We start from the raw sequence: 27,653 nt of genomic DNA on the forward strand, positions 1-27,653 counted from the left end.
TAGTGTAAGCCTTTTTCCTTTTATTTAGAATAACCTTTTTTTTTTCTTTTTCTTTTTTTTTTAAGCAATTTCCCCACTCCCAAGTTGGGCCAGTAAAGATTACATGAAAACTGGCACATCTATTGGCTGGAATACAGATGCACCAAATGAGGATTTAAAAACTTTCCGAGCGAAAAGTAGAACAAAAAGAAAAAAGAATCTCCTAGCATTTTCCCCCAAAGGTTTCACTCTCCCGCCACACACACTCTCCAAAGGACCGCTACGGATCCAACTCTGCAAGAGAAGACAGAGCAGTGTCAATCGGGGAAGCTTCGAGGCCGCCGGGAGGCTTTCGGTCTCGACAGGCGAAGACGCGCTGCCCGGTCCCGGTCCGGAGCCAGCACTCACCTATGTCAGCTTCTTGGCTTTGTTGTAGAGGGAATCCACTACTTTACTCATGTTCTGAATTGTTTCCAGAGCAGCTTCGTAAGTTTTATCTACTGGGGGTTCATCGAAAATAATCAAGACACCCTCCCCCTGGTCCAAGATCCCTGCAGGAAACACAAGGGCAACCCAGGTAAAAGAGGGGATTAGACACAAAGGCATGTGAGCAGCCGCCCACTCACTCCCTAGCTACCTCCCTTTCTCCAGAAAGGAGAACCAGAAGTCATCTCCATGTGCCATCTGCGCATGTTTATTATGCAGTCTCCTCATCTCCTCACAGGGAGAGAGGAGGGCCCAGGGTCCCACCAGGTGAAACAAACGGAACATATCCTTTCGGGATGAATAAGAGCTTCGTGCGTCAACAGCTTCACCACTGTTACTCACCATGAAATTTCTTGTCAAGAATCATCTGTGACAATTTCCTTTCCACGTCGGCCTAAAATCAAAGCACATGATTAAAGGGACGGGTATCCACTAGTCAAAGATCACACTGACAAGAAAGTTCTGTATAAAAGAGCAAATGGATTGTAAACAAAACAGCAACAATGTAACTCGAGCTCTGAGCTCACAGTCCCCATTCCACACTATGAAGTTGAGGACTTTCCAACAAGGCCCATCGAGAAGAAATGCTAACCGCCTCCATATGCTCCCTTCCATATCCCCACCCCCAAGACAACAAGCTCAGGACTCCTTACCTTGGAGAGTTTGATGAGGCTAGATATGTGTTCAATCTACAAGAAAAGGCAGAGACAGCGACACTGAGAGTCCTACTTCCTCCTCTAACCTGGGGGCTGGGTGGGGGTGTGACAGCTGTGTCTGCTGAGTGTGTCTCCCCAGGAGTAAACTCTCCTGGGTCTTGTTCAGGCCTCTCGTGCTCTGTCCCTCTGCCTGTCTCTCATCACAGACCATACACACTCCCGGCCCACACCCCCCCTACACAGCATCTACCACATGCACAGTGACCACAGAGGCAAGGAGGGGCCTGTATTCAGGACAAGCAGAGGCAATCTCACCAGCCTCCACCCCATGGCACTCTCACAATTCTTGTTCCTGTGTCAAAAAAAGCCCAAGCCTCTCACCCACCAGAGAGTGTCTTGGAAGCAAGTTCCTGTTCTGCATTGGTGGTGGCAAGCGAGGGGACCAGAGAGGACGCCTAGCCAGAGAACTAGAGTCCCCAGGCGGGTCCTTACCTGAACTCGGGAAAAAGGCTCAATGACTCGGATCAGATTCTGTTCCAGTAAGTTATCATACAACTTGGCCAAGTGTGTACTGATGATTGGGTCATCCCGGAGCTCTGCCCGATAATCTGTCAGGGCCTGCCAAGAAAGACGGTCACAGACATTGGCACAGAGAAGCCCCTGAAGCCACGCCACTCCTGGCTTCCTAAGTAGTCTGCTGGACCTCGGAAATACAGGAACGACTCAAGTTCTAGAGAATTTGAGATGAAAGAAAAGCTAAAACATAGCCTTACAGCTATGCTATAAGGGAGAAGAAAAGAACCATTAGGAACTAAAAGATGGAGCCCTCTCTAGGCACCACCTTTCTGAAGGAAAGCCTTGTGTTGACAGCTCAAACCGTGTAAGCCCCACGAACTGCTCAGCCTGAAAGCCAAATCCACTACAAAAGCAGTTCTCCACAGGTATCCCACAGAGCAAATAGGGTCTCCGGGGGGCGGGGGGGGGGGAATTCTGAGGTTAAATAATGGGAAATACTTGGGGTGCCTGGGTGGCTCCGTCAGTTAAGTATCTGACCCTTGATTTCTGCTCAGGTCATGATCTCAGGGATGTGACAGCGAGCCCCATGTCGAGCTGGGCATGAAGTCTACTTAAGATTCTCTCTCCCTCTGCCCTTCCCCCTCTGTACATGAAAGCTTGCATACCGACTCTCTCTCGAAAAAAAAAATAAGAAGTAAAAAAATAATGGGAAATACTGAATCTCACAAGTGGCTCGTGGAGTTTTACAAGCACATCAGCATACAGTTCTGCACTTAACAGAAAGCAAAACATCTAATTTTGTTTTGTCGTCCTGTTTCCCAGACCCATACCCCAGGTAACCCCTAGTAACAGAAGTGTCCCATCAGATATCCCAAACTTTAGGATAGAATGATCCAGTCTATTTTGTTTATTCATGTATGTAATTTATTTACTTTGAGGAATGGTCTCAAGATCCAGCCCCATGTCAGCTGTGCTATAAGGGGTTAAGAGAAGCAAGCAAATCATGCCAAGTAAGGAAGTGAAATTGGCAAGAAAGCTCAACCAAGACAATGAATCTTGGAGAGAGCCAGAGTCAAATGGTCTAACCTCTGTCTGCACAAAGTTTTCTTCCTAGATCTAGGTTTGTTTTTAATTAAACTGGCCACTTTACTCAGATTAAGAGAAGGGAGACTCAGCAGAGAATATATAAGTCTCACTCTACTGCTTAGGTATGTTTTTCTCCCTTTTCAAACTTTTGCTAACAATGAGTAAAAGTCACAGGAGGCAAAGCAAGCCTGGAATGTCAACCTCACAGGAGGTGTCTTCTGGTCCATTTGCACATACCAACACTTCTCTTTTGCCCCCAGAGAAGGAGAGTTGGTATTTCTGGAGCTGAAGGAAACCCTACAATCATAACCCAAAGAACAAGTGCCAGGCCTGGTATCGATCCCTGACATGTGAGCTGTGGGGGCTTCAGGCACCTTCACTGAACCCCAGCTCCCTCAACCATAAAATGCAGAGAAGAAGTATGTTGTGAAAAATCAAAGTGAAAAAGGATGAAAGAACATTTTTTTCAAAGATTTATTTATTTGAGAGAGAAAGCGCACACATGAACAGGGGGAGGGGCAAAGGGAGAGGCAGAAAGTGAAACAGAATCCCCAACGTGGGGCTCGTTCCCAGGACCTCAAGATCCTGTCAGATGCTTACTGACTGAGCCACCCAGGCACCTCCGATGAAAGAGCTTTTTGAAACTGGAAGGTACAATATATAAATGAGGTATTACAACTCAACAAGCTTCACTGTACGAAAGTGCTTATTTCCAGGTTTTGATAATGTACTATAATTAAGATGTAACCATTGGAGAAAACTGGGTGAAGGGTACACAGAATCACTGTGTACTATCTTTGAAAATTCTTTTGAAACTATAATTATTTACAAATAAAAGGTTTTTTTAAGTATGTAAATGTCCCTCTCCTCCACCCATTCCCTACCAACCCAATACCATGCTTACCTTTTCAAAATCTGCCAGTGATCTGTTCTTGCTAGCCTGAGCCACACATTTTAATGCTTCTGTCTAAGAATAAAGAGAAAAACAGTGACAGCGATCTATTCTGCACACTCACATCCCATCCAATCAATGTCCTAAGCAGTATGCTATGTCCACACAACTTCTGGCTGCAAGAAGATCCTGCCTCACCACCGATCTTCTTCAGAGGCCGGGGAAGAGAAGCTAGACCACCACCCTTGTGTCCCAACCAGTCTCCATTTGAAATCTGAAATTACTTAAAAATACTAGGAAATAAAAAGTTAAAAAGGAAAAAAAGGCCCTTACATAGCATTCTCTAAAGATGCCAAGCTATAAGAAACAATGACCAGAGACCTGTGATGTCTTTCCCCCTCCTCCAAGGCTGCTTACCCCCAAAGCCCACAGATTCTTTCCTGCCCTTAGCCTCAGGTCGTACCTCTGCTTCATCAAGTCTTATTCTGCTATGTGTAGTACAGAGCCTGAGCCAGGGTCTACTTTCATTAAGGGTGAGCCAGCAAAATTCCACATACTGCACTCAATATTAAAATGCCACAGAGAGAAGAAGGTACAATCAGTGGTTGAGGTCACCTTCTAACTTGATTATAAAAGGCACGTCACCAACCTATCAAGTCTCTACTCAGCAAGAAATCTACAATCTTTCTGGGAGTCTGTGCTGACTTCTGCTTAAAAGCTGTCATCAAGGCACAAAGGACCAGAAGGAGCTCCTCTGGTACCAGCCTATGCACTTACATAAGGATGGTGTGTGTTTTATGACAGACTTTGACATGGTGCAAAACTAATCATTAGTGTATTGTGTGTCAGCATTTGTCCCACAGACAGAACAAATATCAAATGAGTTAAGCCTGAAACTAAGAGCCAGATAACCCAAGTTTAAAGTCTGGCTCCCCCATTTAATAGTTACCTGACCCTGTCCTGGACACTTGACCTCTCTTAGCCCGTTTTCCTCAACTCTAATTCTAAATAGGGCAGGGAGTCCTTCACTGTAGTAATAACAACTATTCCTGTGGTCAAAACTAGGATCCCAAAACTAGGACCACTCGTAAAAAAGGAGGAAACCATCTGTTGTGGCCATTCCTCCAAAGATATGAGATTGCTAATGTGTCCGTTATTTAGAGACAACTGCACTTGAAATCTAGAAAGATAACTGTTACTTGACTACTGATAATCAGACAAAGGACAAAGAAGAGATGGTCCAGGAGCCTGAGACCATCTTTACACATCATACTCATACCTACTCAGGCACAAAAGGGATTAATGACTATCAAAGGTCTTTTGAACCACGCTCAAAACTCAGGACCTGAGTGAAAACGTACTTAGAAACACTTGGGTGAGCTTTCAAAACCCAGTTTCTGGGGTGCCTGGGTGGCTCAGTTGTTAAGTGCCTGCCTTCAGCTCAGGACATGATCTCAGGGTCCTGGGATGGAGTCCCATGTTGGGCTCCCTGCTCAGCAGGGAGTCTGCATCTTCTACCCCTCCCTGGTCCACTCTTTCTCTCTCTCAGATAAACAAATAAAATCTTAAAAAAACAAAAAACAAAAACCAGTTTCTGCACCAAGCACTTCGACCTCCCTATAAAGCACAAGTGCACCAAACCTTAACAGCCTCCAAACTCCTGGAGAACCCAACACTTCATATTCTGCACATGTTAAGTTTTTAAGTCAGGCTCATGATAGATAAATATTTTTGGTCAAAGCTAAATGCAGCCTAACTCATACAAATGCTACCGTTCAGTTCTAGAACTCCCTTAAACCATCTGACATCTGTAAGAGCACCGCAAACGGACTCTCCAGGCCAAAGATTTAATATAGAAAATACACAGAATAGGCTTACAGGAAAAGGGGTGGCAGAGGGAATTGGGTGGGGGGACACTCAGAGAATATGGAATAGAGACTTGAAGAGCACTGGTCCCACCAGGCATTATGACGGATGACGTACTGGTTTCAAGTAAGTAGTGATGAGAACTGCAGTCAAGGCATTCCCTACCTGCCTCCCCGCATACCGAAGTGCAAGCTTCCCGCTCACCAAAGCCTGGACATCTTCTGGGCTAGAAAAAAAAAAAGACAAACTTGGTCACTGCTCCAGGATGTTATGCTTCTAAGTATAGGTTCAGGCAAATGTCTTTATCTCAAAATTCCACTGAGAAGACTGCCCACGGAGATGAGACGCCTCACCCCAAAACCCATTATGTCCCTCACCTCACAGAAGCCAGGCTTTCGCTACTCTAGGCCCAGGCTCAGCACTGAAGAGTAGAAAAACTCCAGCATTAAAAAGAAAGTCACACTGAACAAACCAAAAGTAATAAATTCAAAAGGCAGGATGATAAATTTAAGTCAAATCCCCGGACAACAGGTCTTGTTAAAACACAATCCCTGTGTAATGCAAAGATCCAAAAAGTCCTAGTCAAGATCACATTTATTCCTAAACGAATGTGGATAAATTCTCCAGAATTCCTTATAAAAAGATCTGTCCTACTTGCTGTTGTTCCCCTTCTCAAACCTCTCAACTTCTTCCTTAATGCACCCCCATTCTGGGTGGCCCAGGGGGCCAGTGCTAGACTGTAAGCTATTTCCAGGCCCTCTGTCTGATGCTCAGCAACTCCCTGGTCAGAATAACTGCAGGGTGACGAGAACAGTCCATGAGTCTGGAAAAGAGATTTCTCTCATCTGTCTTCCCAGTTCTCAAAAACTAGCAAGCAAAAGTGCTCTGGGGAACACCTTCAATCCTCCCACTCTTATGTCAACCAGTCCCACAGGCGGCAGCTGCTGCTTCTAACCAGCTAAACTCCCTGTGCAAGCTATGTCTACATGGCAGAAAACCAAGGTGAAGAACCTGAGTTCTCATAACCCCAAGTTAACAGGCACATACGTGTTGAGCATGATTTTGCACAGCAACATGTACTTCAGAGATGTGATGGCCTTTGGGCTATCGATGGAATCATAACCCTCAAATGCCTCATAGAAATAGGAGTATGCAGTTTTCCAATCCTTCTCTTCTGCTGCATGGATAATACCTGGACATTGAAAAGATAGGAGTAAAAACGATATAAAATAACAGAACCATCGAAGATCAGAGCTGGGGAAAGCCTCCAAAATCTATCCCAACGCCACCTATATAGTGATGAGGTCAGGAAAGGTTAAAGGACCTGCCTAAAGTCACTGCCAGCTAGTGGTAAAGATATAATGAGATCTTTAATCTCCCAGTTTCAATGTCATCTTAACAATATAAATCCCAAAAAAGTTAGAAACCCTACTTAAAAGGGATCCTAAAAACTATGCACTAACATCTTTCCCCATACTTCTCATTACTATTATGGTTCTGCTATCTTTTGAAGCCACTAGAAAAGGCCACAGTTACCCTTCAGGACATCACCCTCATATGTCAGGAAGTTGAACCAAACATCCTTGGACTGCCTGCCTAAATAACCTGTTTTAGTAACATTTAAGATAGCTTTTCTAAGCTTGACATTTTTGTATGTGAGCTCTCAAAAGAGAAAAAAAAAATCCAATTTCTTATACTCCTGCTTCAGATAGTTGTCATTTATAGATGTGCTCTTGCCTAGAACAATCAATATATAGATTTCATATAATACCAGATCCATGAAATTAATTTAACTGGACATGGTTAAGCAGTATTTCCTCAGGCTGAGATAGAACAGTTTATCTAAACAAGCTTCAACCATTTAGAAGTTGGGTTGATTCCAATGAGGCTAACTTTGATTGAACTTGCTATTACTTCCAACCTGTGCTATCCAACAAGAAATTTAGTTCCAGGATGCCTGGGTGGCTCAGTGGGTTAAAGCCTCTGCCTTCCGCTCAAGTTATGATCCCAGGGTCCTGAGATTGAGCTCCGCATCGGGCTCTCTGCTCAGCAGGGAGCCTGCTTCCCTGCTCCCCACTCTCTCTGCCTGCCTCTGCCTACTTGTGATCTCTCTCTGTCAAATAAATAAATAAAATCTTAAAAAAAAAAAAAAAAACTTAAAAAAAAAAGAAATTTAGTTCCTCCTAGCTTGGGAGGCATCTAAGCCCTCCGAGTGTGTGAATCCGTTCTAACTCTGCTTCAGCCCCTTATGAGGTTACAGACTTCAGCCCCACCTGTTTACCACAGTGCTTCCCAACATTTTTCACATTGAAGTACAAAGACAAAGTATTCAGCAACTTGAAGTAAAAGGATAAAACTGCTTACACATGACCCAAGGGGACAATGTATCAGCACATTTTTAACCCACCTGTCACATAGCTATGTGACTCCACGCCATCTGGGGACTTAATACCATTTATTGCATATGATATGTGCCACACTCCAGTACTTTTTACTCTACCCAAGAAGCCTCTCATTTTGAGGCTAAAGGAATCAGACCCTTGTTCTCTCCTGTTCTTACCTATAGAGAGCTAGAGAAACTCCACCCTTCACTTGAGCTCCTTTAAGAATGTCCACTGAACTAATAACACTACTAACCTAGAGGGGATAAATCCCCATTCCCTTACCTCCTGGCCCAGAGCTGGAAGAGAATAGACCAGATTCACAGTAAAACTGGTTAAAAAAAAAAAAAAAAAAGGTAAAATAAGCCCAAGAACTGGTATACTGCTTTCCCAAATACATTAATAAATAGGGCCTACATTAGGAGTCCAAGCATCATGGCTAGTATATGAGGTTTATTATTTAAAAAAAAAAAAACAAAAAACTAGACTGTCACTCATTCAACACAGGTATTAACGAATGTCTACAATTTGCCAGGCACCGATAAATGGTTACTACAGAGGAAATATGAATAAAAGGCGCTCATGAAGCTCTTAGTCTCAGAGTGGGAAAGATGGTCATCAAAACAGAAACAAGATTAGGACCACAATACATACAAAAGAACATAGCTTTGAGAGGGGAAGTCCAAAGGAAAAGGTGGCACTAGAGAGGGTTTACAGAGAACTGATCTGTTTACATGAACTGGATCTGGAAGGATACATGCGCGTTTGCCAAGGGGATTGATGAGAAGGGGAATTTCCATGCAAAGAAGACAAAATACAGAAAGGCACAAAAGCAAGAACACATGAAGTCATTTGGTGACTAATGGAAAGGAAAAGATGCTTTCCTTCTGCATACCCGTTAAAGTAAAAAGTTAAAGTAAAATGTAGCCTGGGGATAATGGGGAATCACTGAAGAATTTCAGAGGGATTACATGATCTGATTTGTGTTTTGAGAAAAATGACTTTGGGGCCAGGTTTAAAGAAAAAGTAGATCAGGAAAAGGGATCAGGAACAGTCAGATCAGATCAGCAGAAGATTGCTCCAGTGTCCTAGGCCTTCACTACAGCAGTGATCAGAGATGGAAAAGAAAGGATAGGTTTAGAGACAGACCCCACCTCATCTAACAACTGAGTGGATACAGGAATTAAGAGAAGAAAGGAGTCAGAATTGCTTCAAAGATAATAGCTTGAGCAATTATCAAATCAATGATACCATTACCTTGAGTAGGAAAAAAGGTATAGAGAGGAGTTAGATAATAATTTTGCTTTTTGACATGTTGAGGCTGAGACACTTACGAGGCATTCAGGTATGTATGTCCACTATGCAGGTAGAAATCTGAATCTAAAATTTAGGAGACAGAAGCTACCAAAGATCTAGGTAAGGAGACCACTAGGGGCATGCAGCAGCTAAAGCCATGGGTGAATACAGCATTTTAGACAGGAAACAGAGAACAGGAAGGGGAAAAAAAAAACTAAGAAAACAACATGAGGAACGCCCACACTTAAAAGTCAGAAGGAAGAGGAAACAGCAAAGTGTGGCCAGAGATACCCAGTCAAGGGAGCAGAATGAGGAAGAGAGTGATGTCAAAGTAGCCTATGGAGTGTTCAATAGGGTTGACTTTCCCTAAAAGTCAGAGGTTATTAGCGAGTTACTGACTTCTTTCAAGGAGTCAAAGAGACCCCAAAGTATGCATACTCTTTCAACTTTTTCAAGAAACTTGAAAGGAAAAGAAGACAGCAATTTAGAAAGGAGAAAGGGCTGTGCTTTTTGCAGCTGGGCAGTTCAAGCACTAAGAGGAAGATACAAGTAGAGAAGAAATACTGAAGACTTAGAATGGAACAAAAGGACAGGGGAAAGAATCATTCTTCATATGGAGTAAACTGGGCTGTGATACAAATTCTGGAGAGGAAATGTTTAAGCATGACCTCTATTTCCTCTGTGAAATCTGATGCAAATTCACCTGTTATCCCTTAAGGACAGGCATAATGAAAGAGTAGCAGCTTAAAGAAAGTACCAATACTGGTCAAAGTGAGGTACTGCAGTAAGAGCTTCACATTCACCATCACACTCAATCCTCACCACAATCCTATGAGGAGGCATGATTATTATCACCATTTTACAGATGAACTAAAGATAAATTAAGTAACTTGCCCAAAATCACACAGAACTAAAATTTGACAGAATCAAACTGACAGAACCAAAATTTCAACCTAGGAAAGGTGGTTTGGAGAGCTCCTGTTCTTAATCTCTGTATGACAAAATAAATCATTTGCTATTCATAATACCGGATACACTGGTAGTGCAGGCATTCTAAAAGATTGCAGGGAGGTAACACCAGGGCTTCCACTCGTCTTCTGCCTCCAATTCCAGTGCTCCTTCCATAATGATGACAAACTATGACTAATAGAAGCTGCTGACCACGAGAAAAAGCATTCCACTGCCAATCCATGACCTTTGAGCCCCAATATTAACACCCTCCTTCAGAAAGGAATCCCCTACACTCCAGTGAAATGCAGGGTAGGGAAGGAGGCCTTCCTTAACCCTGATCTGAGGCCCTCTGGGAAAGTCCAACATGCTTTACCAAGGTCTCCAAGGGACAAAAGACTTGGGTTAGTCTAACCCTGGAGAGAAATCATTCCCCCTAATGAGTGACTCAGGTGGAGGTTAAGGAGCTTTTTAAACCTGTTGAGCATCTTGGAGCTAACAAACAAACAGGCTGCCTGGCCAACCACAGGTAAGCATGTTCTTAGAACAGACAGTTAACAAGTTATTAGAAGGAAAGTACCCTTCTAATTCAGTTTCTCTGAGAAGCCTGAGCGGAATCAGCCAACTACATTCTCTATCCCCATCCGCCACTCCCCACTGTGAAATAAGAACTTTAGGAAAACAGCCCAGGAGTAGGTAGGGTGTTACCTGACTGCATATCCAAGGTCGCCTGCAATTTAGGGGGGCAGTAGATAGCATTTGCTGTAGTTCGAGCAGAAGTTAAGGCAGCTCGGGCTTTCGGCAGGTTGCTCAGGGCATGGTATGTTTTGCTTTCTAAAAGCTGTACTTCCACCAAAAGGGCTTTGTCATCCATCTTTTTCAACTCCCGCAGCAGCTGAGAACCTGGAGCAGGAAAAAATACATATCCCTTTGTTAGCCATAATCTTAATACTGTAACATCTCACTCTCCCACCCTCACAAGAACACTCAGGATAAAGAAAACTGCCTGAACTCATAGAGGAGGTCTATCTGCAAGCATTCAATTTTTTTTTTACTGATGTGCTATCTTCCCAAAGAGAAACAGATCTCTTTGAAGTTTTCAGCATACTAATGACAATATTAGAGCCAAAAGTCCTATAAGCTTCCTCCGAAGATTTGAATACAATGAGAATCTCCACCCAGAACACGCCGAAACTAGTTATCTGGTTCAGACAGCCACTCAATCTCATTCTCTTCCTGTCTAGCAATCATACAAGTACATACGAAATGGCAGCCACTAAGGTTGGAGGAGGAAGGAAAGAATTCTGGACGTGCGAATGCTCTCCAAATACACCTTCTTCCCATCTCAGATGAGAAAATCAAATTCAAACAGACTTGCATCATATATAAAAATTAACTCAAAATAAATCAAAGACCTGAATGTAAGAGCTAAACCCATAAAACACAGGAGTAAATCTTTGTGATCTGCGATTAGGCAATGATTTCTTAGGTATGATACCAAAAGCATAAACAATAAAAAAACAATAAATGGGACTTATGGGCACCTGGACAGCTCTGTTGGTTAAGCATTCAACTCTGGATTTTGGTTCAGGTCATGATATCAGGGTTGCTGAGATCAAGCCCTGCATCCGGCTCTGCGCTGGGCATGGAGTCTGCTTAGGATTCTCTCTCTCCCTCTCCCCACTGGCCCACCCTCTGCTTGCACTCATGCACGCATTCTCTCTCAAAAATAAAATAAGATTAAATTAAAAATAAAATTTAAATTAAAAATAAAAAATTTTAATTTATAAGAAATTAAAAGATAAATTAAAAATAGGCTCTAAATAATAAATAATAATTAAAAATAAATGGATTTTAAATTAAAATATGCCTCGAAGGACATTATTCAGAAAGTGAAAAAGCAATTCCTAAAATCGAGAAAAAAATTTGCAAATTTTTTTGCAAAAAGTAAGGGACTTTTATCCAGGATAAACAATAAAAACACAAACAATCCAACTAAAAAATAAGCAAAGGATTGGATAAACACTTTTCCAAAGACATACAAATGACTAAAAAGCACATAAAAAGATGCTCAACATCACCAGTCATTAGGGAAATGCAAATCAAAACCACAATGAGATACCACCTTCATCCCCACAAATATGGCTAAAACAAAATGTGACATACCCACCCAATGGATATTCAGCAAAAAAAACAAATACAGTAGTGATACACACTACAACATGGATAAACCTTGAACACATGCTAAGTGAAAGATGTCAATCACAAAGACAATATATTATATGACTCTATTTATAGGAATTGTCCAGAACAGGCATATCCACAGAGGCAGATTAGTGGCTGCCTGACAGGGGAGGGAATAATGGGAATGATAACTAATGGGTACATGGGTACAAGGTTTCCTTTTCAGAGTGATGAAAACGTTCTGAAATCAGATCATGGGGATGAATATACAACTATCTATGAATATACTAAAAACCATGGGATCATACATTTTTAAAAGGGTGAATTTTATGGTCTATGAATTACATCTCAATAAAACTGTTATGGTGGGGCTGGCTGGCTCAGTCTGAAAAACATGTGACTCTTGACTTCAGGATTGTGAATTCGAGCCTCACACTAGGTGTACAGATTAATTGAGCAACAACAACAAAAACAAAAACCACTTTTTTTTTAATGCTACTATTTGTTTGAACCAAATGAAATGCCATTTTGCAAGATAAAAACTGAATATTGGCAATTTTTTCAACTTAATACATCATAAGAAGCCATGATCTTCCATCCGGGGAAAATAGTCCAAATCTACCAATTAAAAAAAAAAAAAAGAAAAAGCAGCAGGCAAAAATGACAGGGTGTTCAAAGGCCACACAGGGAAAGGTTTTAGTCAGCCCACTCTAGCCACCATATACATTTGTACCAATTTATTTCTTGAGTTACAGTGTAATTATAAACAAGTATAATAAACATAATAGTAAAACACGTGCAGTTAGACCCTTTGGTTTTCTAAATTTGACAGATTAACTCTGGTTAGTTACTTAAAACTTGCAAATGGCATTTCTCCATGACAGAGTCAGTAAATGCAAAGCCACTTTAAATCCTTAGAAGTAGGCAGAACATATATTATTAATATGTAACCATTAAGAGTGGCCAGGTTCAGAATATATTTATTTAGCCAGCTAAGATGCCTTATTACTTTCTACCAGCTTACTTACCCAAATGCAATGCTTCCTGGTACCTCTTGGTATCAAAGTACAAAGACACCAGTCTTGCCTAGGAAAGAGAAAAGGCATTGACTGATAGAAAGAAAGAAAAAAGCCAAAGAAAGAAATCAAAGATTGACAGTCATAGAACTCTTACTGTTGAATATACAAGTTCTGGAGAGAGCACCAAATCTAGCCTAAGCAACACTACAGTCCATCTGCCACGATGGTCACTGACTATGATGTTTACGGGGCTGCTGCTTACTTCTCTGAGCCACACAAGCAAGTATTCTCATGAGCGGAACTATTATCAATAATCTTTGGGTGCCTGGCTAATACAAAATTACTGAAAATACTTTTGACCAGAATGGTATCACTTGCATTCACAGTCGATCTAATGCCTAGAGACCTGAAAGCAGCACTAATGTAGGCACATTACCTCCAAAGCTTGGCGTAAGAAAGTTCGTTTCTCTGATTTGGCCCATTCGATGCACTCTAAACACAACTCGACCTGCAACAAAGAGACAACACATGCAATATTATGTCCTCACATTCTTCCTAAAAACCTCGCTTTGGAGAACAGCTTTAATTCCCTCCTATATGATATCCATGTTGCTCTACTTAATGTCTCAGGGGACATGCCTTAATCTACAGTATCTCACTGTGTAATGGCTATATCATAATGGAGAACCAACTCGGCATTTTACACAGAAAGTATCGTTGCACTTAAGAACTGTGTTCTTTTGAAAAAGAGCTTCCTCTCCAAGATTCCTCTTCTACCTTCCCAAGATGGACCCATAACTTTCAACATCTATACCCTGAAATACAGATTTCTACAATGGCTGAGAAATCTTTAAAGCAGAAATTTCTCCCTAAATAGCTGCAAATAGTAATGGCGATGTGTTAATATGAACCCATTGGTAATAAAGGTAGCAATTCTCAGCCTAAGCACAAATGCCTTGTTCCTAACAGTTGCCTGTAACACTCAAAAGGCCCAGCTGGCTCTTCCCTTTCTGATACTAAGTGCAGCTAACCAATTCATCACCACAATACAATACACTTAGCATGTATTAAAGGGAATAAAAAGAAATTACAATTAGCCTAACACTTAAAAGGGCTTTAAGACTTTATTTTAAACTGCTTTATTTTAAACTTTATTTTAAACATCATAGTCAAAAAAGAAGTCTGCAAACTTCTTCTTTTGCTTCATGCCATGAAACCAGCACCTGGCTGGTTCAGTTGGTAGAACGTAAGACTCTTGATCTCAGGATTGTAAGTTCGGGCCCCTTAACTCAAACTAAATGTTTGGAGCAGAGCCTACCTAAAAACATAATGAATTAAAAAAAAAAAAAAAAAAAAGGTGCTTTGAATCCCCAGTTCTATCTGCCACCCAAGCAGTGAGATAATATGCAAAGTAACTGATTTAAAGCAGTGTTCAATGCTAGATGGTCTCCATGCCATCAGGTATTTGTAACATATTAGCTTTGAGAAACTACATTTTAAAGTACTGCAGATCTGGGCACCTGGGTGGCTCAATGGGTTAAAGCCTCTGCCTTCAGCTCAGGTCATGATCCCAGCGTCCTGGGATCGAGCCCCACATCGGGCTCTCTCCTCAGCAGGGGGCCTGCTTCCCTCCCTTCCTCTCTCTCTGCCTGCCTCTGCCTGCTTGTGATCTGTCAAATAAAAAAAATAAAAATAAAAAATCTTTAAATAAAAAGTACTGCAGATCTTTTATCACTTTTGTTACTGCAAGTTTTATATTAAGATTCCTAATCAGAGCATAAGATTTAAAAAAAAAAAAAAAAAAACAACTAAACTTTCTGCTACAACAGATCTTAGTTGCAGTTAGATCACCAACTAACTGCTGATACAACAGATCTTTACGTATATCCAAAGTTCTCTAAGGGAGATGTTATAAGGAAGGAAAATGACTAGCACATATAATTCAAATTGACAGATCTTCTGCCTTTAGATCCCAAGTCCAAGCTCAAGCTCAGTAAATAAACAGATGACATTACATGGTATTTGGAGGATTCACCAGTGAAAGACTCAAAGGAACCTTTATAACTCACTGAAGCCCCCTGGTGGCTACTTAATCTCTGGCACTAAACTCAACCAACCTAAAAATTTTACAAAAACTAAATTAAAAGCAAGTCAACCACAATTTCAAAGTTTTGAGTTATGTTCTGAAAAGCAAAATTCCAAGTAAGATCTCTGTTCCTGATGTGAATGGAACTGAAAACACTTTGCTGAATGTGTTTAACAACAAAAATACAAGAGTCCTTAGTCCTAATGTGTCTTTGGAGGGCTAAGAAATGCTTACCGTCCCAGTTCTACCCAGGGAGCTTTTTTAAGAATATAAAAATGGATGCAGAGGCTCCTGACTCAGTAGTCTGGAATAGAGCCTGGCCACTGAGCTGCAGCTCTCTAGTTGAGAAAACACTGAACTCTACTCCATCATCTCAACTGTCCCCATTTCCCGAGTCCAGATGTGAAGTGACTCACTCAAAGTCACATACCAGCTGCTAGGATCAGAACTTGACCCAGTGCTTCTCCAACACTCTTGTTCAGGTCCATCTGTTATCCATTACTGGGTGCATGATTTGCACTATCTAGGACTTTAATTGGTAAAACCAGCACCTCAAATTTAAGGAAAAATTTTGAAGGCCATTGGCCTTGCTACACAACTATTTTTTTTTTTTTGGCTTTGTGCTTTGTTAATGCAGATAATGACTAATAAAGAGGATAAGAATATTTAAGAAGCCACTGCTTCTGGAGAAACCCCTTATTTGAGCACAAAAGCTTGAAGTGACAGAAATCAAACATTTAAGTTTATTTTGTTTTTTTAAAGATTTTATTTATTTTGACAGAGAGAGAGACTGCGTGCAAGCACACAAGCAGGGGGAGCAGCAGACAGAGGGAGAAGTAAGCTCTCCGCAGAGCAGGGAACCTGATGTGGGGCTCGATCCCAGGACCCTGGGATCGTGACCTGAGCTGAAGGCAGACACTTAAAAGAATGACCCACCCAGGCACCCAAGATGTTTAAGTTTTAAATCGATACACTTAACCATTTTTTAAAATGTCTTCAATAACTAGATCTGTATGGAAGAATAATAACTACTAGTCCAAGTTTTAAATTCTCCAGCAAACTCCTTTTTTCCATGGAAATAACTGTTTCAGTAATGGGATTCGATGTAAGGTTTCTTTAAATGTGCTACTGTGGTGTCAGGTGGATATACGATACCAAAAATGGCTTCCCCTGGGCAACTACCCAGAGATCCCTGAAAGGTAAGGTTAGTTTTGAAATTCCAGTTCACCATTTGGCAAGTGTCTGGCTCAGTCCCCTCTTCACCCTGTTCCTATACCCCCCACTACTTTCCCAACCGGCCCATCCTCACTCTCCCACCCACCCTCTTACCTCACACATGCTCCTCCCTTTCTAGGCTGCAAACCTCAATGCTGCAATTCACTCAATCCTAACCTGATTCCTACCACCTACTGGAATATAGCAAGCTAAAAACTGTTTTGGAGATCTATCCGACCTACGGTTAGTCCCTAAACAGAAACAGGCAAGGAAAATCCCCTCCTCCATCCTCTTGGGTACCAAACTCCCCAACACAAAACTCCTAGCTCTCTTAACAGTGTCTGCAAACTTCTTCTTTTGCTTCATGCCATGATACTATCATGACTTGATTCCCTATCCTTTCCCATCGCTCAAAGAATTTTTCAAACAACTCAGAATGTTTCAAGAGGAACATGTAGCTCCAATTTCTCCAAGTCAGAGACCCTGAGTCACCTAGAAAAATGTAGTAACACTTAGGCTTATTTCTCAATTCAATAAATTTATGTCTTAATTCAAAAAAGTATCTCCTAGGCATCAAACATGGGGAAGCATCGAACATGGCGTTATCCCTACATCCCTCTAACAAACATGAGTTCTGTAGCTCCTCTGGGCCAACCTACTCTAAGTGCCAAGGAGACGGCATGGGACGGGACAGAATAGCTATCCTCATGGAACTTCTGAGGAGAAAACAGATATTAAAAAGGAAAATAAATATGAAGAAAGGTAAAGCAGACTTAATATTTTAGATGGGAGGGACTAACCAGACACAGAGCCACATGAAAAAGGCCAGTAAATCCCACTAGCCAATTATAGGAGAGCGCTGAATTCTGATTTAAGGGACCTCCACAAAGGAACAGGAGAACTGCTCATTACACAAATGCAATTCCATCCACTGAGTCAACTCTATGCTACGGAAAGGGACAAATTCCAGAGACTTCAGTGTGTAATGGAGCAGCTTTGATAATTAACTCTTTCTGCCTAAAAAGTTCCAAGGAACATGTATCAGTCTGTCTCAAACTAACATTTTTTGGTCAGCACATTATAAGGCACCCCATTTCAAACAAAAGATGGTGTTGCTTTTTCATGAGAACAAAGTATAATCTTTAAAAAAAAAAAAAGTTAGGGTTAAATAAGACTAAAATCCCATTAAAGTCATTTTTTCTTTTTTATTCTTAAAAATAATTCCAATGCTTTGGTTCCAAAGACAGACATCTAAATATTAACTCTTTTTGATCTACTATAATGAAACATAGTTCTGCCACAAATGTGAAAACTTTCCTACAAATGAATTTTTCTACAAATGAAGTAAGTTTATGGTGTTTAAACTAGGCCTCAAAGAATCATTAAGGCAAGAAGGCAGATTTTACAGAAGACCTGATTTCAAAGTGGGATCTATATGTCCTAGATTTCTGAAATTCCTCATTATTTACTCGGAAAGCTACTGTGCCCTTTCATACTTTTTACTTGTACACTCACGGAGGCCAGAGCAAACAATCAGACATATTAACCAGCCAGCTATTCCTACCCCGTCCTTATATTTCCTGACATTTTATATATTTATCGCCTGCCTTCCTCTTTAAAATATAACGCCCATGAGAATACTGTGTTTCTACAAATGTATCCCCAATATATGTAACAGTGTTTAGCACACTGCCTGCACTCAGTGAATATTAAGCAATGTATCTATAGGAAAGACAACTATGGTCTTTCTACCAACAGTATCCTGCTTGAATCTGCTGCTTCTTACAGAGTACATTTTAACTTTGGTAGTGTCTCCTCCTGAACTGCAGAAAATATAGCTATCTTCAAAAAGTTCACAAGAGGCTCCCTGATTCCAAAGAGGCACTCTTCTGAATGGTTCAGGGTCTGGTCTGAACTCGTAGAGGACATGTACAGGTACACCGGAGTCACTTCTGCACACATGAGACACAAACAGATGGATGCTCACCCCTCCATAAAGGCATATATGCAGTACAAAACACGCCAAGAAGGGATGCCACAGACTTATTTTGTGCTCACGAAGAGCTTTGCGACACAGAATGAAAGGTACCACAGACACAGAAAACATTACAAAGGTGTGGCAATACAATACCTCAAAGACAAGAATCAGTTTGTGACCCTGATGTAATGAGGATTCCAGGGACCACTGACAATCTCCACTTACAAAGCAAAGCATGGAACAGACCCAAAGTATCAAATGCCCTGTAACAAAGAGAAACTGACATGATAAGTCCTGAGCTGTCCTCCCAGCTGTCCCTTCCACATTAGTACCACAGTGCAGGCAGGCATTGCTTTCACTGAAACACTTTTTTTTCCATATCGTCTACCTTCTGCCTTTAAAGTAGCTTACCTCCTGCCCTGTAGCTGCTTCCATATCAAGAAACAGATCAAGAAGAGATCGGACCAGGCGAGCTGCCTTAGCCTTGCTGATGGAATTCAAGAAGGGTCGCACATACTTCAGGAGTCCTCCAAGCTCTGTGTGGAAGGCAATTCAGAAAAGAAAAAGTAAGTATCAATATCAGAGACAAAATACCCATTAAAATAGTGACTCAAGATCATAAAATCCATCCTTATGTCACTGCAATCATTCTAAATGATGTATAGTAGGAATTTAAAACATCCTTAGCAGGTAACAGGGTAGCAAAAATGAGTAAGCAATATATACTAAATTTGTATTCCATTCTGCACTCAGCTACTGGAGTACTATGAGGGCCCTGGGAAAATCTCACGTCTCTTGGCCTCATTTACCCATCTTAATGAGAGATAAACAGCAAAGTACTCATGGTCTCAGAGCACAGTTTTCTAGAACATTAAATATGTTGTGCCTCTGACACCTGAGGTAAAATCACTTCCTCACAACCGGTAAATTCGATGAGGTTATGAGAAGGGTGTTTTGTGGTTGTTGCGGAATTTCCAAGTCCACCGTAGCAGCTCCCCCCTAAACAGATGAAGATGTTCAATTCCAGGGTCCCTTTTCCTCCCCTCCCGAAGTTCTCCCCAGTTTAGCCTTATAGCAATAGCACTTTCCTGGCACCGAATAAACTTTTCACAGAAAACTTAGGGTGTTTTCTCCATTTATCTGTAAGGCCTGAGTCTTAAACTATGAACAAAAAAGGAATCTACCACAGAAGTTTTCTTCCCCTTGTATAGGAAAAAAAGGTGACAAGTCATTTTAAGGGAGCATCTTTAGAAACAAGAGTAAAAATGAGAATATTCCAACTTGTTAACTACGGAAGTACTTTTGGAATGTAGGTTACAATTACTTTAGTGCCACCGCCTCTTTAATATTCTCCAATTGTGGACTCACCCTCCTGAGGATTCTAATTCAGGGCAAGCAAACCTCCCCCTCCTGAGAATGCTAATTCAGGGTCCTGAAATCCTCATCTGCCTGAACAGTCACAGGATGCCTGGGACTGTGTCAGGTACGAAAGGAACTTAAACAGTGAAAAAGTTCATCTTTTCCTTCACTCCCCAGTACTCACCTTTGATTCCACTAAGATTTTCCCCATTCTGCCCCTCCACTCACCCCTGCATAAACTAGACATGTGTCTGCTTTCACACCTTGTTTCTGCTGCATTCCCATGCAGAATTTCTCCCCCATCTTCTCGACCTATGTAAATCTCAGATGTCCTTTTAGGCCAGCCAAAGTCCTATTATGTCTTCCAAACCAACTTCAGGCTGCACTGATTTCTCCTTCTCAAATTCTTTTTACATTTGTACAAATTTTAATTATACAATCACAGCTTTTTAAAAGTAGTTTAGTACAATGTCCCTTCTCCCACAGTATTTCCTACTATGCTAGAACAATTCTGAACAATCTCTGACAGAATTGTTCAGAAAGCAGACTATTCGAATGTTAATCAAACCAAACTGTTCTTTTTTTAAGACCCAAGCCTTTACCCTCCTTCTACATGGTTTCAAATTTCTCAAGACAACTATCTTTTATACCTCCTTAATTTTCCCTTTCTCCAAGCTAAACATCTTTAGCTATTTCAACTGTTCCTCCAATGTTCTGGTTTCTAGATTCCTTGTCATTGAATGAACTCTAGTTTGCAAACATACCATCCGTAGTACCCAGAACTGAAAACAATTCTCCAGGTAGGGTCTGACCAGTAGAATCATCGCCTGATTCTCTTGATCTGGCCACCACAGGTAACACATGATAGCCTACCTCCTTTTCTCCAATAGCACTTTATTAAAGTCTTTTTTTGTACAGACAAGTAATTCCTCATCTTCCTCTGTTTTGATAAATACTTTTAAGTAAATAATTTTATACTTACCACATTGAATTTAATCTTGCTGGCTTTGGCAATAACTCTGAATCTTAATTCTGTCCTCTACTGTACTGAGTCATCTACAAAAAATAAGCAGGCCTTCTGAAATGGCTTTAGCTATAATGCCAGAGGCTGACCAGAAGAACAAGGACAGATCCCTATGACATGATGCTAGAGACTTCCCTCTAGGTTGACAAATGATCTTCATACCCTGTATATCTCATTAATATTATGGCCAATGTTCAAATGCCTTGCTTACATCAGGTATGTAGTCTGTATCATTCCTCTAACCCAGAGGTTGGCAAACTTTTTCTGTGATGGACCAGATAGTAAATATTTTCAGCTTTTTGGGAGATGTGGTCTCACTGGCAGATACTCAACTCAGCCACTGCAGTACAAAAGCAATCATAGACAGTAAGTAAACAAATGGGTGTGGATGGGTTCCAAAAAAACTTTATTTACAAAAACAGCTGGCGAGCTGCTGTCTGTGGAGCCCTGCAAATCTACTTGTCTGATAAGGCTAACCAAAGAGAATGAAGGGGAGTTTAAAATAATCTTTTCTTAATAAACCCACAGTCTTAAGTGATTAAAACCTACTTAACCAATAATCTGTCCCAGATATTAGTGATTACCAGTTTAAAGGGTCTAGAAATTATTCTTTCCATTATCTTCATGCAAAGTAAAATAACGTTTGCCCATCCTCAGTTTCCTTAATACTTCTCCATCCTCCATGACTTTTCTCAGAATAATAATAGTGGCTCTATAAATATATCTGCTAGAACTATGCTTCTGATATTAAAAGACGGAAACTGTCAGAGCCTAGAGACTTGAACTTATTTAAAGAGCCTATCTGCTCTTTCCTCTCTCTTTCTCATTTTTTTTTTCTATCTTTTTCTTTTTGAAAATCATTTTCCTTCCTGGAAAAGGCTGAAGTGACACATGAACTAAGCAGCCTGCCTTTAGCTCTAGCACCTGCTAGTTACAGTATTTGCTCCAAGCACTGATAGTGTTATTCTTCTTATTCCAACAAAGAAATCAATGACCTCTTAGTTGCCAAAGACTCGGTCCACTTTTCATTTCAGTCTATTGTTGCTATTCATTCTTGGTTTTATTCCCTGTTTCTTTCCATTTTCATACAACCTAAATAATTTTTAATTCCCAAAGAATCATACTGCCTTATTGAGATTATTTACAATTACACGACCCGAACTTTCTTTTTAGAAGGTCACAGAACTTGGGCGCCTGGGTGGCTCAGAGCGTTAAGCCTCTGCCTGCCACTTGGGTCATGATCTCAGGGTCCTGGGATCGAGGCCCGCATCAGGCTCTCTGTTCATCGAGGAGCCTGCATCCCCTATCCCGCCCCACACCCCCGCCTGCCTCTCTGCCTGCTTGTGATCTCTCTCTCTTTGTCAAAAAATAAATAAAATCTTCAAAAAGAAAAAAAAAAAAGGTCACAGAACTCAAAACAATCCTTTCAGAATCTCAAGCTATGAAATCTGCAGATCCTGAGCCTAGCCATCACGTCTGATGATGCTCAGCACCACCTTCAATCACTATTATGCATCAAACCTTGCCTCATTCACTGATCCCCAAATGACTGCTGTAGGTCAGAGACCTTATCTTATATTTTTTTAATGGAGTACTTAGCACAGTGCTAACTATATATTAAGTGCCTAAAAAAACAAAGTTGAAGATTAATGGAATAGACATATTTTCTGTTCTCAGGGAACCAAAATTCAAAGGAAACAATATAAACCTATCAATTATGAACAGCAAAGTGGGGTACAAGACTTCCTTAGAGTTTCTACAGTATATACCTATACTCATCAAACTCTTTCTTAGAAAACAAGGACAAATGACCTAGAAAAGTTGTTAAAAGTCCTTATGATTCACCTGTTAAATTCCAATAGGTTTAGCTATATACTTCTCAACTTCTCAGGTACTGAGTCACAAAAAAGGGAGGGGCAAGGAATAAGGAGAGGGCAAAGCATAAAATAGGAATTTCAAGCAAAACAGTTAACATTTTTGGATAAATTTTTGAAGTACTGACCATACTACATGCTACTTGCAATTATCCATGCTACTGGAGGAAAACAGGTATTTGGAAATTTAAACAACAGAAAAGTCTTAAATCACTTTATCTGACTATCTAATTCTTTCAGGAAAATCACCTTATTAATTATATTTTGTATGGACCAATGATCAAAACTATTATGCAATCCCAAGCTCACACTAACTGACAGGCAAAAGGAATCCATAAATATGTTAAATAGGAGGGAAGTCAATCTAAAATGAAAAAAACAGGGACACCTAGCTGGCTCAGTCAGAAGAGCATATGATTCTTTATATGAGGGTCAAGTTCGAGCCCCACGCTGGGTATAGAAATTACTAAAAAAATAAATAAATAAACTTAAAAAAATAAATAAAGTGAAAATCTCAGCACTGACCACTGATAATGCGTTAAGTGATTAACTATGGAAAGTATGAACCATTACACCATAAGGCCTCAAGCACTGAAGTAGGACAAATTGGTTCAAATCCTGGCTCTTCCACGTACTAGATGAGTGACCTTGGATCAGTTATTTAACTCTTCTGTGCTCTGTTTCCGCAGGTGTAAAATGGACAACAGCATCCACATTACTGAGTTGTTTTGAAGATGCAATAAACTAAATCATTTTTGTGCTTAAAATAGTAACTAGTTGACAGCACTTAAAAACTGTTTTATTATAGATATTTTTAAATACTTTAAATAAAATTCGAAAACTACATAAACATATCCTCCCAACTGCATACATCTTTATACAATGTTAGTCATCCTTAATTGCGAAAGATCTTAGTTCGTAAGTTCAAGAAGTTTCACTAACTTGTACCTCTTGGATACAGTATTATTTTGGGGAAGGTAAATCATGAGGTCCCTTACCCTAGCTTAATCCATTCTAAATTAGATAAGACCTAAATTCACTTTAAAGTTGACAAAAATCATCCATTTTAAGCTTAAGCTTCTCTAAATACTATTACCACCTTACTCAAAGGCCTTCCTGGTCTCTTACTTCAATGACTTTTATTCCAAGGACACACCAATCATCAGAGTATCACCTCAAGCCTAGAAACTCAACAATTCAATTACAAATACAATGTTTGGGCAATAACATGCACGAAGTCCCACGTAACAATGGAGAAATCTCGGGAAAGCTCTTTCCATTTAACTTCTCACTTACTCTCTTAACAGAAAAAAAGGACATTCCATTAAACGTCTTACTGTGAATTGGTCTCTCACACTGAATTGATGCAAAATCCCTAGTCACTTTCAAGTGGGGGGGGCTAAGTCGCTATCATTCTTAAATACATCAGAGCAGAAAGCACTAAAGACAGCTGCTGCCCTTATGTAAGGGAACACAGTGAAAACTCAAATCACACAAAAACAAATCACAGAGATCACTATATCCCAACAGGAACAGGATCTCCTCTCACCTGCAGAAAACTGTTCGACGAAAGAACTGAATTTAAAGGTCCACCTAACTTCCTGCTAAAAAACTGAAGCTCAACAAGTTGATGAAAAAATGGAATTATACCACTAATAAACTGTGTGGATGCATTCCTATGTTCCTCTACTCCAATAGAAACTTGAAACTTTTCAAGTAAAAGAAAAAGCAACCCATTTGCATCACTTACCGGCAGCTTGTCCAGTCTTTGCCAAGAGAGACCCCAGTTCCAGGATACTCTGTTCTTTGACCTGCACTGCCTCCTCATCATTCTCTTGAATGTCACGCTTCACTGGGAGAGGAAAATGCAAACCTTCTTAAAATTCTGGTAAAAAATGAAGACTGAGGAAGATTTCACCCTCACAAGACCAATTACAAACTCAGTTACCAAAAGACACATTCTAGGGAGCTTAAAAAAAAAAAATTCTTAAAAAAGTGAAATCATCTTGTAAGATATGTCCCATGTAAATTATAAAAATAGATTCCTCTCCAATTTTAAATGTGCCTTTTCATTCTATGAATCAGAATTCCCCTTACCCACATACAATGAGATTTCTGTCGTAGTCACTTGGTTAAAGCAAAAATTCAAACAAGTTCTTCATATTGTGGTGATTAGCCCCATGTTAGGCACTTTGTTACTGAAAATATTAAACATGCCTATATGTTTACCTGCCACAAACTAAAATCAAAAGACCATCATTTACTGGTGACTAAAAAAGTCAAGAGTCTTTCAATAAACTTTAAGCACACCTCTAATGGAGTGCTTGGGGTAAGCAGTTCTACAAAGCCATTCAGGAAAAACAACTCAATCAAGGCTCCAGTGTGATCCTTAGGAGGGACTGTTGCTCTGTAATGGATCCTTAGGACGGACTGCTGCTGTATAATGGATTCAGGACCTGTTAAAATAACTTTGTGCTATCTGTCCCACTTTCAACTGTTAATAACTATTTTACCAAACACTGAATAACCTCTCCGAGTTTGCGGTGATCATTTTAGTGACCATCACTAGTTATCACTTCTCTTACAAAGCATCATGACTTGACAAAAACCAAGATTTAGATACTCCATAATGGAGTCCGGAAAAAGTAACACTGTAACCACCATGACTCAAGCTTGCTCTAAGAGGGAAGCTTTCAGGGAACTCTCTCCTAGTGGAACGGGCAATCACAAAATACTCCAACTATAATGTTCATCATAATTTCACTTACAAAAGTCAAAAATTTAGGCACTTAGCACACACACAAAAAATCCATGCTTCTCACATTAGCATGTACTCCTAGAATAAAAAATATATACATATATATATGTATGTGACTGAGATGATGCTGGTTCTATAATTGTAACTGACTTAACTCAGGGTCAGAATTTCAGAATTAAAGACTTTCATTTAACAAAATCATCCATTGATGCATCTTAGCCCCCACCTTCCCTTCTCCAGTACCCCCAAAGATAAAGACATCAAGCTCTTGTCATGGTCTTTTCTCCATGCAAGTCAGGAATACCAAAATTCAACAGACCAGGAAGTCAGCATAAAAGCCATCATCCTGGAGGTCCCACATACACGTGCGTTCCTACGCTACTTGTTGATCCGATCTGAATCTTCTCAAGCTGCGTTAAAAAGATCACATTACCACACGTGCAGTGAAGAGCTAACCCATGCCCTAACTGAACCCTTTGCGACTTGAACATTAAAAGCCTTCTCGGTCATCACAAATTAATTTCTGTTCACACCTGAATCCCGGTGGCAACTTGTCGGAAGCGACTGGCTGGAGCTCCCGTTTCAGTTTTCCTGCGGTGTGCAAGGTGTAAGGCAATCTACTACAAACTGACTCTTCATTTTCTCTGGCAGTCCGCGGCTGACACCTCACTCCCCGAACTCACTTCCCACCTCTACCGGGGAGACTAGGACGATTAGTCACCTCCTCTAGCCGGGCGGTCCCATCTCGCTCTTACACCCTACACGGGGGCAAAGGGACGTCTCGGGCACCTCTTCAAACCAAATGCCAATCTGCGGTGGGTGTCCCCTCCGTATTTCCCACATTCAGAAAGAGACATCCCTTTAGCAGAGCCTTCCGCTGCGAGGCTGGGGAGAGGCAGCAGCTCTCAGGGTCCCGAGGAAGAAAACTCCAAGAGAAGAGCGAGCGCTCGCGCTGCCACCCGGAGCGGGCTGTGCTGATAACAACGGCGGGAAACGCTGTGTACAGCGGGTTTCGCCAAGGCCCTTCAACTCGAGGCTCTCAGTCCTGTTCGCGACAAGCCCGCCGGCCGGCACTGCTCGCGGTCCCGGGCCAGCCCGCACGGGCCAGAGCGGGGGCAAGGCTGGGGAGTGGTGGGGGCCCCGGCTCGGCCCACCCTCTCACTCCACGCGGAGCCCACCGTGAGTCAGCAGCCGGCAAGTGGACGCCGGGGCTGCCTCGAGGCGTCCCACCCGGGTGGGACCCAGGGGGCTCCAGGGAGCTGCGAGCGGCCTGTGCCCCCGGCCCGGCCCCCCTCACACACAGTGAGTCAGCAGCACCAGAGCCGGCTAGCCCGGCCCCGCTCCGTCGCCGCCGACCCACACAAGCCCAGCTGAGCCGGCAGGGTCAGAGAGGGGGCGCGGCGACCTTTACCGATGGAGTGGAGAATGTCGATGGAGGCCTCCCGGTCGGTGCTGAGTAGAGACTGGGCTCTCTGGAACTCCACCACCGCCGCCGCCGCCATCTTACCGCTTTCACACCGTCCCCGGCCGCGGCCGCCGACGCCGGAAACACACTCCCGGAAAGCCCGCCCTCGCCTCCCTCTTCCCCCCATGGCCCCCACCCTCCGGCTCCCAGAGCACTACGGGAGTTGTAGTCTTGCCGCCTGTCGGGGATTGAGGGGTGAGGGTAAGAGCTGGGGCTCCCGGGCTCGTGGGCGGCAAGCTCCCCAGCACCGCCTAGCGGCCAGCCCGCGAGTCAAAGAGGCGGTGCCTAAGCGTTGGAACCGAAGGCTAAGTCCTCACCCACCCCAAAAGAGGCCTCGTAACAGCAACTCTCCTAGCTCGCCCTTGAGAGGACTTTCGGAGCACCCGCCTAGGTATTCATTGAAAGCCGCTTGGCTTCCTTTGTCACTTCCACGTTTAACTATTCATTTGGGGCAATAAACGATCGCATTTGTGCTCACGATGTGGCAGACAAAGAATAGCAACATTCAAAGGCGTCCAAGCGTCTAACAACATCTCTCTCTTTCCCTCTCTTCACACACACACACACACACACACACACACACTC

At 41.7% G+C, this 27,653-nt stretch overlaps 1 protein-coding gene across 1 annotated transcript; it reads right to left on the reverse strand.

Annotated features, from left to right (window-relative positions):
* On the reverse strand, positions 1-27,174 carry PSMD11 (proteasome 26S subunit, non-ATPase 11). Its single transcript, XM_059148311.1, has 14 exons — positions 27,015-27,174; positions 24,596-24,697; positions 19,000-19,124; positions 13,746-13,817; positions 13,319-13,376; positions 10,815-11,009; positions 6,529-6,673; positions 5,647-5,707; positions 3,628-3,690; positions 1,614-1,739; positions 1,119-1,154; positions 808-859; positions 388-530; positions 1-273 (listed from the first exon to the last, which is right to left on the reverse strand). The coding sequence occupies exons 1-13, from the start codon at positions 27,103-27,105 to the stop codon at positions 388-390; spliced, it is 1,269 nt and encodes a 422-aa protein (XP_059004294.1). The 5' UTR covers positions 27,106-27,174; the 3' UTR covers positions 1-273.
* Positions 27,175-27,653: the final 479 nt, after the last annotated feature.

This window comes from Mustela lutreola, chromosome 15 (genome assembly GCF_030435805.1).
Source record: "Mustela lutreola isolate mMusLut2 chromosome 15, mMusLut2.pri, whole genome shotgun sequence".
Taxonomy (NCBI): domain Eukaryota; kingdom Metazoa; phylum Chordata; class Mammalia; order Carnivora; family Mustelidae; genus Mustela; species Mustela lutreola.

Bases quoted from the DNA above. Each gene is read 5' to 3' on its own strand.
- PSMD11 (XM_059148311.1), bottom strand. From the start codon at position 27,105: ATGGCGGCGGCGGCGGTGGTGGAGTTCCAGAGAGCCCAGTCTCTACTC. The intron at 1,155-1,613 runs GTAAGGACCCGC...CTTTTCTTGTAG, and splicing joins AGCCTTTTTCCCGAGTTCAG to ATTGAACACATATCTAGCCT. The intron at 531-807 runs GTGAGTAACAGT...TGTTTCCTGCAG, and splicing joins TCTTGACAAGAAATTTCATG to GGATCTTGGACCAGGGGGAG.